Here is a 14,866-nt window from a genome sequence, read left to right as displayed (position 1 = left end):
AATAAACTTTTTTTTCTTTTTTTCATGGGTAGATAATTATAGATGTCTAGAGGTACTTGAAGGAGGCCAAGTCAAGAATGCAATTGAAAGAATGAGACCAATATTGTGAATAAATATAAAAAAACTTGAATGCAGAGATATATCACGTAACTGAAACCAAAAATATACTAAAGTACAAAGCGTTAAATCAATCACTCAATCTCTGTATCTACATATATTGCTCACAATTCTAACAGATTCCCAGTATCTTGAAGAACAAAAGAATTTTAGCATTTTCAATCACTTTTTTTTTTTAAAAAAAGATGATAATGGAGTTGCTTAGATGTATTATGAAAGTAATTAATATGTATAATGTTTATGTAGAGATAAAGAAATCATGCAACAGAATTAATAGTGTAATATAGGCCAAACTGAGTGTAAACCATCCCTTGAAATATAAAGGAATTGGTTCTAGGACCCCAAGGACACCCAGACCTGGGAGGCTGAAGGCCCTGATGCAAAAGGGCCTAGTCCTGCACCTGACCTCAGTCCAGGCTCCCATAGGTCTTATATCACCTCCAGATAACTAATGGCACCTAACACAGTGTGAATCTGTGCAGATATTTGTTGTACTTTGTTCTTTAGGGATAATGACAAGCCTCAGCAAATTGATGAGACTTTCAGCAACTTAGTGATACCCTGTTTCAAAATAAAAATGGCTGGAGGGGCTGGGGTGGTGGCTCAGCAGTATGGATGCTTACCTAGCATGTGTGAGGCCCTGGGTTCCATCCTCAGCACCACATAAAAATAAAGAGATAACATATATAAAAAAATGACTGGAGTTGTGATTAATTGCCCTTGGGTTCAATACCTGGCACCCCCCCCCCCCCAAAAAAAAAATAGTTACAGTTGGATTACAGGCTCATTTGTGCAAAACAAAGCATTCAGACACTTTAGCTGGAAGCAGTGGAAGACAGTGGCTGACAGGGGCCTTTCTCTTCTCACTGAGGTCACTTTCACTAGTCAACTCTGACTGGAGTTTGCTGGCACATATGACCGTGGAAGTCTCTCCTCCCTGATGGGCAGAAGTACGGCAGAGATCATATGGCAGTGACATGCCTTGGAGGATCCTGAGGTTGTTTTGTGTTTTTGCACTGGGGAGGAGACCCAGGGCTTTGTGCACGGTAGGCAGGTGCTCTACCACGGAGCTACAACCCTGTGCTGAGGATGAACCTTGAATAGGGTCACTCTGGATCCATCTCCTTGTGGGCCTGAGCTTCTACTTACCGCCTAGCTCATTCCATGGCCAGGAGCTACACATTTCTCAGCTCTCTTAGCTGAGGTTTTGTGAAGTTTTGTAAGTGCTTTATAAACCTTGCTAAGGCCTAAGATCCTGTGGAAGAGCTCTTTGCTTCTCCTCCTGGAAAGTTTTCCAAGACAGGAGCCAACATTTTACATAAAGTAGGTGAGGAGTAGCTGCACACTGAAGGGAAATGAGCCCTCCCACCCCTGCCTGGAGGGGTCCGTCTTTGTTTCTGCTACTGTGAGAAGAAAGGCTTGTTTTTCTGTTTCCTCAACTGAGGGAAAGTGCCATTCTTTCTAGGATTCCCCTTTATGCATGACTTCTGTGCCTCTACAAATTTATGGCCTACTGAAGCCAACATTTTGGCATCATCAATCTTATTAAAAAGCCTAGTTCAAATCTCCAAATAAACCTTAATCCCAAGAACAGATAAAATCCTGCCTGTTGTGGTAGGAATTTAGCTTATTAGTATACAGAACAAAACAAAAGAGGATGCCCTCTATTTAAATAGACAGTGAGTCTCCTAGCAGTGTTTAAAGCATTATTGCTGTACAAAGTCCTTCCTCCAGCTAAGCGGCAATGCTATTCAACAATAACAAAAATGACTTGTTTCACCACATTTTTGCTTGTTTATTCCCCCCCACACACACCATATTTTTGGTTTGGAGCTCACTGAGCTACTGCACATAATATCCTTAGATCTTTACAAAATCATAGGCGGTGGTCGTTTAAAAATCAGTTTAAGATTTTGAGTACTACAGGCAGAATTAAGGCATTTATTATTCTGCAGATGTAATTGGTAATGTGTGTCAGATGTTCCCAGACCAACATTAGTACATTCATAAAGATAAACTTTTTATTTTGCAATTCCTCTGATCAGTGGATTTATAGTGGTAATCAATCAAAGCTACAAAACATCATTGTAAACGGGGTCATCTGATACATCTCACCTAAACAGTCCTTGCATCAAAGAGATAGTGCATCATGACCAAGTAGGGCTCATCCCAGGAGTGCAAAATTGGCTCAACATACAGAAATCAATAAATATAATCCATCACATCAATAGACACAAAGATAAAAATCATATGATCATCTCAATAGATGCTGAGAAAGCATTTGATAAAATACAGCACCCCTTCATGTTCAAACACTTGAAAAACTAGGGATATCAGGAACATACCTCAACATTGTAAAGGCTATCTACGCTAAGCCCCAGGCCAACATCATTCAAAAAACTGGAAGACAGGGATACCGTTTTCACCACTTCTATTTAACATAGTTCTTGAAACATGAGCCAGAGCAATCAGACAGATGAAAGAAATTAAAGGGATACGTATAGGAAAAGAAGAACTCAAATTACCACTATTTGCAGATGTTATGATTCCATACCTAGAAGACCCAAAAAATTCCACCAGAAATCTCCTAGAACTAATAAATGAATTCAGCAAAGTAGCAGGATATAAAATCAACACCCATAAATCAAAGGCATTTCTGTACATCAGTGACAAATCCTCTGAAAGAGAAACTAGGAAAACCACCCCATTTACAATAGCCTCAAAAAAATAAAATACATGGGAATAAATTTAATGAAAGAGGTGAAAGACCTCTACAATGAAAACGACAACATGCTAAAGAAAGAAATTAAAGAAGACTTTAGAAGATGGAAAGATCTCCCTTGTTCTTGGATAGGAAGAATTAATATTGTCAAAATTATCATACTACCAAAAGCACTATACAGATTTAATGCAACCCCAATCAAAATACCAATGGCATTCCTCATAGAAACAGAAAAAGCAATCATGAAATTCATCTGGAAAAATAAGAGACCCAGAATAGCTAAAGCAATTCTTAGCAGGAAGAGTGAAACAGGTGGCCTTACTATTCCAGACCTAAAACTACAGAGCAATAGTAACAAAAACAGCATGGTATTAGCACCAAAATAGACTTGTAGGCCAATGATACAGAACAGAGGACCCAGAGACAAACCCACATAACTTCAGTTATCTTACATTAGACCAAGGTGCCAAAAATGAACATTGGAGAAAAGATGGCCTCTTCAACAAATGGTGCTGGGAAAACTGGAAATCCACATGTAACAAAATGAAATTCAACCTCTATCTCTCACCATGCACAAAACTTAACTCAAAATGGATCAAATACCTAGGAATTTAACCAGAGACCTTGCACCTAGTGGAAGAAAAAGTAGGCCCAAATCTCCATTGTGTCAGATTAGGCCCCAACTTTCTTAATAAAACTCCTGTAGTGCAGGAATTAAATCAAGAACCAATAAATGGGATGGATTCAAACTAAAGAGCTTCTTCTCAGCAAAAGAAACAATTAGTGAGGTGAGTAGAGAACATACAGAATAGGAGCAAATCTTGACCACATGCACATCAGATACAGCACTAATCTCTAGGATATATAAAGTACCCCAAAACCTTAACACCAAAAAACCAAACAACCCAATCAATAAATGGGCCAAGGAACTGAATAGACACTTCTCAGAAGAGGATATAGAATCAATCAATAAACATATGAAAAAAATGTTCAACATCTCTAGCAATTAGAGAAATGCCAATCAAAACTACACCAAGATTTCATCTCACTCCAGTCAGAATGGCAGCCATTATGCCCACAGACAACAATAAGTGCTGGCGAGGATGTGGGGGAAAAGGCCACTCATGCACTGCTGGTGGGACTGCAAATTGGAGCAGCCCATCTGGAAAGCAGTGTGGAGATTCCTTGGAAAACTGGGAATGGAACCACCATTTGACCCAGCTCTCCCACTCCTCGGTTTACACTCCAAGGACTTAAGAAGAGCATACTACAGTAGGGGCCCAGCCACAGCACGGTGTACAGCAGCACAATGCACAATAGCTGGACTGTGGGACCACCCAGATGCCCTTCCGAAGATGAAGGGAGAGGGAAACTGTGCCATGTCTTCGCAGTGGGACATCACTCAGCACGAGGAGCATGGGATCACGGCATCTGCAGATACATGGCTGGAGTCGGGGAATCCATGCTAAGTTAGCCAGTCCCCCAGACCAAAGGCCGGCTGTCTTCCTTGATATGAGGATTCACTTGCATCACGGCGATCGAGGGGGACTTTAGACAGGGCAGGGGGAGGGAGAGGCGGTGGGAGGCAGGAATGGTGCGGAGCACTGTGTACAGTGACTTGCAGGAGCTGCATTCTGCCACCGTGCGCACAGATGGGACGAACCACAGCAGACGGTCCGCGCACCCGGTGTCACCGGGCGCCACCCAGCGAACTCCTTCCAGCAAGTCACCCAGCACAGGTCTTTTCACCAGCTGCCCACCTGGCACCAGGGACTGTCTCCGGCGCTGGGTGGAGGTCGAGCCCTCTCAACAGGAGGCCGCCTCTGGGCCGGTCAGTGTGACCGGCTCAACCCTCGGCCTTTCTTCTCCTCCCTGCCGGTTAAAGAGCCTTTTACTCCCTCAACTTCTCCTTACCGCGGTTTCTTTTGCAACACGCCCAGATGGGCATGGGTAGGGCGAAAAAGGATGGCCTCGCACACTGCGGGGCGGGGGCCTCTGTGCCCACAAGCTCCTTTTCGGAGGTGCGGTTTTCCGTGCAGGGCTTCTCCGTTGTGCGTCGGAGGAAAACAGCGGCCCCTGGTGACCTTCACCCACTGCCGTGACTCGGATTCGAACCGAGGTTGCTGCGGCCACAACGCAGAGTACTAACCACTATACGATCACGGCGCGCCACGGGGCCGCCCGCCACGCCGCCGCGCTCTGCGCCCTTCACAGGGACTGGCGTCTTCTCCGCCGGGGGCGGCGCCGGGAGGTGCGGTCGCGGCAGTCCCCGCCCGCCCGCCTCCCTCGGCTCTCCGCCCTCCCGGGCTCACAGCTCGGCTCGCAGCCAGCCGGACGGGACGCTCCGGGTTTCCCGGGCCGAGGGCCCCGCGCTGGCTCCGCCGCCCGCGCCTGCCTCCCCGCCGCGCGGGCCGGGTTTGGGGCCGTGCAGGCGGGTCCGGGTGGCGGGCGCGCTGTCCTTGCCCCCGTCTAGGTCACGGTCAGCCCCCGCCCTTTTGATCTCGGTGGGTCGGCTGGTCCCTGATCTCCCGTCCTCCAGGGTGCTCCGAGGGGACGCTCTTACTCAGCAGGCCATCCCCGGGGCTTTGAAGGTCAAGGCCACTGTCGCAGCTGCTGAGCGGGAGGGCGGACGAGGAAGGCGCGCCCAGTGCGTCCAGCTAGCAGCCCCCGTGGGCACCGGCCAGCAAGTCCCAGCCCGCAGCCTGACTCTGCGATTTTGTCCGTCTCCTTTCCTGGTGTAGACAGGACCGTCCGATTGCTGCCAGGCGGGATGAAACCCGCTCCCCAGCGGTCGTTGTCTCTGATAAGGAAGGAGCTGGTGGCATTCTTAGTCTCAGAGAAATCTTCAGACCTCGAAGAAACGAAATGCTGCCAGTAAGCAGGGGGCACAGGCTTCCCCTGGTCTCGGGCCGATTGCAATTGGACCTCTTTCCTGGGCAGAAGGACTCTCTCCATCCCCTTTTCTGAGCCACAGCAGGCCTTGCGTCAGGCCCCGGGTCCAGTCCCCAGCCCCTTCAGCTGGCCTAAGGCTGGGAGGTAAGCTGCTGCGGTGGGCGGTGGGCGGCCAAGCTTCTATGGGCGGAGTCGCAGCTGCGGGTGGGTTTCCTGCGGGTCGATCTGTGTGAGCTACTCGGTGGAAACAGGACGCAGGGTGTCACAGGCCCTTTCTAGTGCTAACTTTTGAAGGCCTGCGGATTCTGTCTGACTATCTTTACAAGATTCTGAGGAAGGGTGAGAGGTTGCAAGCACATCCTACCAGGTCTACATGGCCAGTGCCCACACTCTGCCACGTGGGAATTCTCTCCCGCTCATGGGCATAGTTCAGCAATTCTGTCCTCTGTCTCCTGTTCACATCTATAGATGTATGTATGGGAAAACTATTTACCTCTGTAGGCTCTTTCCTACTACATTCCAAATTGTTATTCCTTTTATCAGGAATGATTCTGCCTCCCTTCAACTACCGATGAAGCCAGAATTAGACAGGCAGTCGGTATAGATAGGTAACTCGAGTCGGTCAGATCAAGGAGGCCGATTTGAATTAGAGACTGCCTCCCCCCCCCCCCCCACACACACCCCTCAGGGATTGAAAGGCCTTTAGAGCCCTTCCTCCGCCATATCAAGGTAACCTGCCCCTGCTTCCATCTGTTGTCCCAGGAGTTGCCCTTCCCTACAGGGAGCTATCCAGTTGTTAAGGTGTCCTGGGCTGCATCATCCTGCCCTTCCCTGTCACCCGCCTGTGTCAGGGGCTAGAAGGAAATTCTCCTTCTTGTAGCTGTCAGGCTATTCTTTGAAGGAGAATTTCCTTCTAGCCCCTGACACACCTGTTTCCCACTTTTTGGCCATTCCACACCCAAAGAGCATTTCCTAGGCATAGTTACGGGACTAGTCGAATGCAGAGGAAGGAGAGATAGGGGAAGGGAGCAGAACAAAGGAAACCCAGGACATATAAAAAGGACAGAACACCTTGCTTTTTGGGATACCAGGCTACCAGCTATGGCCCCCTTCTCCCTTCTGGGAGAAGTCTGTGTTTCCCCTTTTAAAATAAACCCTGCTTTATAATGCTTACCTTGGTGTGCTTCGCTAATGTTCAGACTTCAACATGTGAGGGAGCAGAGCTTGTCACCGATAACCGGCGCTATCACCGACAACCGAGGTATCGCCAGCGCCCTTGTCAACCAGCTTTCAGCCACATTCTCCCAGTGTCTCTTGTTTCATCTCACTCCTTCGTTTTCTCTCCTTCCACTGGCATTCCCCAAGCCTCCCCTGGGGCTGGTCTTGTTCCACTAATTGAAATGGTGTCTCCAGTACTTGTTGATGGGTTCTCATCTGATTTGTCAGCTTTGGTACCGGGGATCCCAGACCTATTATTATTATTTGGCACAGGTTCTCACTAAATCGCTAGTACCTTACCAAGTTGCCCAGGCTGGCCTGGAACTTGTTATCTTCCTGCCTCTGCTTTGGGAGCAACTAGGATTTACAGTCCTGGGCTATTGCAAGTGGGCCCGGCTTCTGGATGGCAGTAGATAGAGCAGCTGGATCCCTGTCTTGGAAACTGACGTGGTCTGAATGTGTCCCAGGAATCCAGATGTTGAAAATTACTCGCCAATATTGATACCGCTGGCTATTGGTGATGAGTCCTGCTCCCTCAGACACTGAAGTATAATATTAGGAAAGCACGCCGGGGCCAGCATATGAAGCAGGGTTTATTTAAAAAGGGGTAACAGACTTCTCCTGGGAGGCAGAAAGGGGCCATAGCTGGTGTCCGGGTACCCCATGAAGCGAGGGCGTTTTGCCTTTTTATATGTCCCAGGCTTCCTTTGTTCTGCTCTCCTTACTTTCTCCTTCCTGTGTTTGTGACTAGGCCCAGGAAATGCTGGGTGGGATGGCGAAAAGGTGGGAAACAGGTGGGCTGAAGGGGAAAGGGCAGGATGGAGCAGCTCAGGACACATTAATTAACAATTAGCTCCCTGTAGGGAGGGGCAATTCCTGGGACAGGTGACCTTAGCAACAGATTGGAGCAGGGGCAGGTTCTTAATGAGGAAGGACTCTGAAGGAGTTAACATCTCAATCCCTCAAGGGGCAGTCTCTAATTTCTTGGAGTCAGTCAACTGGCCTCCAAGATCGACCTGACTGGAGTTACCTATCTCTGATAACTTCCTAATTCTGGCTTCAACATGTTAGTATCAAGAGGTGGGCCTTTAGGAAGTGAGTCATCACGGAATGATCATGTCTAGTTTAATCGTTTCATGTGAAGTGAAAGCAAGCCATATCAAGTTGGGGTAGAAACAGGGGGAGAGGACCCAAAATACAGGGCTGTGTAGAGCACGTAAATGTGGATGGGCAGTCAAGCAATAGCAGTCTGAGGCTTAAAATTTTGATAACACAAAATAGAAAACGTATGGAATCCAAGCTACTTAAGAGACTCCATAAAAATAGTATTTATCATGTGGTTCACAAAAGATTTACTAGGACAGTTTACAATTTAATATACAGCCAGATTTATCTGCTATTCCTATCTTTACTTGCAGAAGTCTGTTGAATAAAATGACAAGAAAAAAAAATATGGTAATGGAGTGACACATCTGGGGCTCTATGTAAAAGCCTGCTGAGATTCCCACCCAAAACATCTTGGTCTCAAGGCCCCTGCATTCAGTTCCCTCTTCCTGAAGTACTCAGTCCTGATAAGCCTCCTGCCTCTCAAGTAACACCTTCAAGGTCATTTTGGTAACCTGATCTAGAATGGTAGTCCCTGTAGCTTTGTAGCTTGCTATAATTGATGTGCACCACCTGGCATAGTACACCTTGACAAGCTTACCATCTCCACCCAGAAGAAATTCCCAGGGAGGCAGACTTTCCAGGTTGCTTTATCCTTAACTACTGGGCAACAAGTAAACACCTGCTGCAAACAAATGGAGTCAATGGGTCAACAGGGTTCTTAGGAAATTTGTTTATCAGCACATCAACTCCTAGTTTCCAGAATCTAAGCGACTAATGAAATGTCAATTCCATCCTCTGCAAAGTTACTCCTTGTCACCAAAGCAGGTGACCCTCATTTACAAGACCGCCTTGCTCAATTTGCTTTTTTAGTCAGTACATCTTGGAGTTTAATGTTGCCACTCGTGTTCCAAACAGTTGTAAACTTGACTACCCCCACTTACTGCTACTGGGACTACTACATCCCTGTGCTTCTCAACTCACCGTAAGAAAGTTGCTTCCGGCAAATATTATGCAACAAGAGTGCAAACTGTGTCAACAGCTTCTTCAAGGACAATTTAGGGTGGCTCTGAAAAGAGCCTTTGTTTTTGCGATATTTCCAACCTCGCTCCTTATTTGGTCTTGTGGTGGCTCTCGGTCTTCTTGGGCAGCAGCACTGCCTGGATGTTGGGCAGGACACCGCCCTGCGCGATGGTGACTTTGCCCAGCAGCTTATTGAGCTCCTCGTCGTTGCGAATGGCCAGCTGCAGGTGGCGCGGGATGATGCGCGTCTTCTTGTTGTCGCGGGCCGCGTTGCCAGCCAGCTCCAAGATCTCAGCTGTCAGATACTCAAGCACTGCTGCCAGGTAGACCGGCGCACCGGCCCCCACCCGCTCGGCATAGTTGCCCTTACGCAGAAGGCGGTGGACTCTACCAACAGGGAACTGCAGGCCGGCTCGGGAAGAGCGTGTCTTAGCCTTGGCGCGGGCTTTACCGCCTTGCTTACCACGTCCAGACATATCTCGCCAAACTAGCAGCAAAAGGCCGTAAGACCAAACACCACAGCAGCACCTTTTATAACCACTATTGGGCGCGAAAAAGTAGACTTGTCATTGGTTGAAATTGTAACTTCGTTCCAACCAATAGAAAAACGACTTTGGAATTTACGCATTCTGATTGGGCAAAACTAACTTCTGACGTTCATCTGAACAACCACCAATAAGAAACAGGCTTTAACTCCACCTTATTTGCGTATAAGGTTCTATTTAAAGCCGCACCGTGCCTCTAGCTTTGCTTTGCAGCTTCTGCTCTTCGACCATGCCTGAGCCAGCGAAGTCCGCTCCTGCCCCGAAGAAGGGCTCCAAGAAGGCCGTGACCAAGGCGCAGAAGAAGGATGGCAAGAAGCGCAAGCGCAGCCGCAAGGAGAGCTACTCGGTCTACGTGTACAAGGTGCTCAAGCAGGTGCACCCCGACACCGGCATCTCGTCCAAGGCCATGGGCATCATGAACTCGTTCGTGAACGACATCTTCGAGCGTATCGCGGGCGAGGCCTCGCGCCTGGCGCACTACAACAAGCGCTCGACCATCACGTCCCGGGAGATCCAGACGGCTGTGCGCCTGCTGCTGCCCGGGGAGCTGGCCAAGCACGCCGTGTCGGAGGGCACCAAGGCTGTCACCAAGTACACCAGCGCCAAGTAAATGCCGTCTAAGCGTCTTTGCACCTAACCCCAAAGGCTCTTTTAAGAGCCATCTACATTTTCAATATCAGAACTGCAAATGCTGAGCTTTGTTAGGCCAAGTATAAAAGTGTCCGAAGTTTTCCATCACACGGTAGTTAGGATGGTGTTTGTCTCCTGCCTCGTAACTCAGGACTAGGGTTTTGCAGGGGAGCTTCATAATCGTATTGAGTTAAAATTTGCTTTGTGGAGTTTTGCCTGACTCTTAAGAAAGCGGCGGTGGTTACGTTACCTGGACTAGATTTTGCTTACTAAGTTTCTTCCCAACTTCGGATCCTCATCAGTCCACGTGGGTCGGGAAGACACGAGAGCACCTGGTAGCTGGTGTCTACAGGGGCTGGGAAACGACTTCCCTTGTGAATAGAGGTAGGGAACGCCAGGGTCACAAAAGGTCTGGCGACCAGTTTAGAACAACTAACGTTAACTGCTTGAATCGAAATTGGTAGTGTCCTGAATTACACCAACAGTTACAGCTCCAGGTTCTACCAGACTGGGAAACCAGGAGAAGCTTGCAATGGAGATATGGAGGTTTATTTAACTCTGGTTAATAACTTGGCAATCACATATTTAGTCTATAATGATGCATATGTGGGTCTAGAGGTTGAAGAATCAAAAGACCAAGAAAATGGCATGGCTTTATTCATTGAATAGCAGGGAATTATTAGGCATTATTTACTAAGACAGGACAAATTCCACAGCTCTGTGCCCATGAGTAGTGTAATATGTCACAGTGCTTTCTTTATCACCTTAGGTCTGAGTAGAACTGGAAGACTTCATTTTCAGGAATATTAAGTGGAGGAAAATGAAATTAATCTTCATTTTATTGTTCCAGTTTCTCTCCTGAACTAGGACTTTTTTTTTTTTTAAGTCTCTGAACTATTCATATATTTGTGTCTGAAAGCTTAAAGCCAATTTGTTACTCTAGTAGGCACTGTTATAGAAATGTAATGTAATGTAATACACACAATTTTTATTTTTCTAGCACCCATATTTTTAAATAAGTAAAAAAAATAAAATTTTAATGTTCTGTTTGACCCAGCATTTTATTTCAGCATATACAGAATTTATTAAATGGATCTTTCTTGCACTCATTGCATTGCTTTGTTTTTTTATTTCAAGATTTCAAAATATGGTGAATTTTACACTTTCACAGTACATCAAAATTATAAAATGTTCATGGAATTCTTGGTCTGTATTAAGTTGTTTTAAGTTGAATTATTCAGATTTATGAATCTAAGTTCTCAAGTATAAATATTATCCAAAACTAAACCAGCACCCATTTAAATGAAATATAAACATTGCTTTTTAAATTTTTTTTTTTTTTTTTTGTCAAGTACCACTCTTCATGGCTAGTGCTATAGATAGACTTAACTTTCAAACCCATGGGGCCCTCCTCACTGGATAACAGATCTTCTGAAATCAGAAGGGCACTGGAGGGCTTGGACCATGAGAGCTGTGGGGTAGGGGATACTGATTGCGCTGATGGAAAAACTACTTTCTTAGGCTCACAACCTGAAAAGTATAAAATCACCCATTCCAACTGGGATAGTGATTGACGGGTCTCATACCCGTTTGTTTCTCCAGGTTATCCGTTATAGGACTAGCCCCAAGACTGTCCATGATGGCTTTTCTATATACTGAGCATGGTTAAGAATGCCACAGGTTTGAGTTAGATGCCTCTTTTACATATAATAACCCATGTGAAGCATTTGACACACATTTTAACATATCCTAAGCATGACTTCTCTCATTTGCCTTAACACCTAAATGTTATCAGGTTTTCCTCAGTTTAAGGTTTTCTTCAACAGTTTAAGAATAACATTGTGCAAGTCAAATCACAAAGCTAAGCCTATTTTACCCCCTAATTGATGCTTGCAGTTTTGTATCCCCAAATGAAGCTCAAAGCGTATGAAAAATGTAAATGGGACATTTTTCATATACCAACAACACTTGAAAACCAAACAGATGAATGTGCTTGCCACATGCCGACAAAGGCCCAAAGCCAGACTACAATCAAAACCAAAAATTAAGCAGCTTAAGAAATGCAACTAGTCATTCAAAAATCCTCTGGTATAAGACAATAAACACTCAAGATGTGCTGAGAATCAAAACCAGTGCCTCACGTGCTGGGCTAGTGTTCTGCAAGTGAGCCACAACTCCAGCCCCTCCAAGTCGTTTAGTGGCCTAAAAACCTAGGACGCACGTATCAGTGTTGAGAGTGCCCGGTGGCTTCGGAAGCCCTCTGCAGTAATAGAGGACTCTGCCCACCTGATGCCAGGTACCGGGGATGCCCACACCCAGAAAGCTGTCCTCCAGACGGAGCAGCTCTCCTCTCAAGCCCCCCAGACCAGAGCGTGTCAGCCTGCAACTCTTTCATTGTAGGTGTGCGGCCCTGAAAAGGGCCTTTAGTTGAGAAAAGCAGGTGATGGCGGCACCAGGACGCTCAGCCGCCAAAGCCGTAGAGGGTGCGGCCCTGGCGCTTGAGCGCGTAGACCACGTCCATGGCCGTGACCGTCTTGCGCTTGGCGTGCTCCGTGTAGGTGACGGCGTCGCGGATCACGTTCTCCAGGAACACCTTGAGCACGCCGCGGGTCTCCTCGTAGATGAGCCCGGAGATGCGCTTGACGCCGCCTCGGCGGGCCAGGCGGCGGATGGCGGGCTTGGTGATGCCCTGGATGTTGTCGCGCAGGACTTTACGGTGGCGCTTGGCGCCGCCCTTGCCCAGGCCTTTACCTCCCTTGCCACGACCCGACATCCTGAGCGGAGAGAAGAAGGTGGATGACTGTCGGGTCTGGTCGGAGGCACTTTTTATAGGTCAGCTCTGCGGACCGGAGTGAAAACTGAAAGCGCGGTGGCGGGAAGGCTCTCCGGGTAGGGGGAGGGGCCTTGAGGCACCCGAGCCCGTTGTGCTGCAATTTACTTTCGGTTCGTTTAATCTTAAAGATTTAATTTATTAACTTTTTTCAGTTAATGTAATTCCCATTCTATCCACAAACAACAAAACTCTAAAGTTGTCGAATATACGTGAAAAGCGAAAATATTCTGTTCTTTCCTCTGCCTGTTGCACAGGTCTTAAGCAGCGTGTGCAATGACTCGGGTATTTGTAGTTTTTCTCCTTTCTGTGCGGTGTGAATGGACTCCATAGGCCGACTTTTAGAAACAGAATAGGTGGACTAATAAAAGTCAGACTTCTAAGCTCCCTTAGGTTGTATTGCCAAAGTGTCTTCCCGCAAAGACACTTTTTTTGAAGGATTCCAACGGTGATTACTAATCCATCATAATTTGGATTTTATTTCTTGTAAAGAGAAGTTTTTAAACAGTTAACCAACTGGCCAAGCAGTGCAATATTAACTATTTTCCTTCCAGATTTGAAGAATCATTTTACAGTGTATTGAATATTTCAATTAAAATTATGAAATTTCTGCTTTATTGATTAATCTATGTGTAGTGCTGGAGTAATTATAATCATTTGTAGCATTGAAGACTATCCTAGTGTTTGACAGTGTAATTCCCACTTACATAATTATTCAAAATAATTTTATAATATTGTCACCATTTATACTTTTTGAAATTACAAATAGTTCACTTACAATAATGAAATCTTTTAGGATTTTGTTTGAAATTGTTAAATTTTTATATTTATTTGGGTAAATTTGCTGCCTTTGAAACACTATGAACTCCCAACTTGAAAAATACTGAATCTATCAATGAAGGTTTTTAAGTGTATCACAGTAGGGTTTTTTTTTTTTATAATATGTATTAAATTTAAAAATATCTTGTATAATTACAAGAGCTATTGTCTTCATTAATGGAAAAGTAAAAAATTCAAATGCAAGGAAGAGGGAGTATGCTTTTACCTTTCTAAGACAGTGTTTATTCAAGTAATTATTATATAACATGCTTTTGGCTGCATATACTTGATTAAAAAAATGTCATTTTGCTCTGTAACAGTTTCTTAGAAGGGCTGGGAAAGGTGGAAAGAGGATACTTTCAAAGGAGACAGTGGACTCTCTGAGAGGACCTCTCCTCCTCTCCTGCCCTCCAGTTTTATTGGGGGGTGGGGTGGGTCCTAGGGAAGTTTCCAGAGAGTCCTTCCCAGATCACTTTTTGTTTTTTGACTACAGGATGACATCAGACTTTTAAGTCCCCACTGCATTGATAACTCTTGGCCACTTTGGCCCTTGCTGACCAGTTCTTACTGATTTTATGGCTAGTTGGAATTATCCTTATTTTCCTGAGTTCTGGGATCTGGATTTTGAAAGGGTCACAAAATCTCCCTCTTTAGAGTGACTCTAAATAACTCCATGTTATTTCAGGCCTGCATTTTCCCTGCAGATGATAGGCAGTTTGCTGAGGAATGTAACATATCTGAATACTTAAGACAGGCAAATTGCTTCTTGAAAAGAAAGCACGTGGGGGTCAGTACAAAAGGCGCAGTTCAAATTATTCTCTTAATCTCATGTTTCCAGCACTCCTGGATTGGGTCTCTCTGTCCCTTACCATTGAGACATTTTAATCACTTCTTCCACCAGTAACTTGTGATTCCTTGTTATTCCTTGACTTTTCTACCTTTTAATGAGAGATCCCTTAGAGCAAA

The 14,866-nt window shown here is 45.9% G+C and overlaps 3 protein-coding genes and 1 non-coding gene across 5 annotated transcripts; 1 reads left to right on the top strand and 3 right to left on the bottom strand.

Annotated features, from left to right (window-relative positions):
* Positions 1-4,933: 4,933 nt before the first annotated feature.
* Trnah-gug (transfer RNA histidin (anticodon GUG)) lies at positions 4,934-5,005 on the bottom strand. Its single transcript has one exon. It is a non-coding gene; the product is annotated as a tRNA-His (tRNA).
* A 344-nt stretch (positions 5,006-5,349) lies between these two features.
* LOC143401640 (histone H2B type 1-K) lies at positions 5,350-11,330 on the top strand. 2 transcript variants are annotated; one of them, XM_076859300.2, is made up of 2 exons: positions 5,350-5,875; positions 8,972-11,330. In XM_076859300.2, exon 2 carries the CDS (start codon positions 9,851-9,853, stop codon positions 10,229-10,231), a length of 381 nt encoding a protein of 126 aa, XP_076715415.1. In that variant the 5' UTR covers positions 5,350-5,875; positions 8,972-9,850; the 3' UTR covers positions 10,232-11,330. The 2 variants fall into 2 exon arrangements, with proteins under 2 accessions (XP_076715415.1, XP_076715414.1); XM_076859299.2 differs by having other exon boundaries at positions 8,368-11,330.
* On the bottom strand, positions 9,166-9,552 carry LOC143401639 (histone H2A type 1-J). The gene has a single exon (XM_076859298.1). The coding sequence runs from the start codon at positions 9,550-9,552 to the stop codon at positions 9,166-9,168; it is 387 nt and encodes a 128-aa protein (XP_076715413.1).
* A 1,382-nt stretch (positions 11,331-12,712) lies between the features above and the next one.
* On the bottom strand, positions 12,713-13,024 carry H4c9 (H4 clustered histone 9). The gene has a single exon (XM_076857982.1). It carries the CDS (start codon positions 13,022-13,024, stop codon positions 12,713-12,715), a length of 312 nt encoding a protein of 103 aa, XP_076714097.1.
* Between the last annotated feature and the right edge of the window lie 1,842 nt (positions 13,025-14,866).

This window comes from Callospermophilus lateralis, chromosome 6 (genome assembly GCF_048772815.1).
Source record: "Callospermophilus lateralis isolate mCalLat2 chromosome 6, mCalLat2.hap1, whole genome shotgun sequence".
NCBI lineage: Eukaryota > Metazoa > Chordata > Mammalia > Rodentia > Sciuridae > Callospermophilus > Callospermophilus lateralis.
This window is presented reverse-complemented; position numbering and strand designations above follow the sequence as displayed.

Excerpts from the sequence above, each read along its gene's own strand:
- LOC143401639 (XM_076859298.1), bottom strand. The coding sequence starts at position 9,552 with ATGTCTGGACGTGGTAAGCAAGGCGGTAAAGCCCGCGCCAAGGCTAAG.
- LOC143401640 (XM_076859300.2), top strand. The coding sequence starts at position 9,851 with ATGCCTGAGCCAGCGAAGTCCGCTCCTGCCCCGAAGAAGGGCTCCAAG.
- H4c9 (XM_076857982.1), bottom strand. The coding sequence starts at position 13,024 with ATGTCGGGTCGTGGCAAGGGAGGTAAAGGCCTGGGCAAGGGCGGCGCC.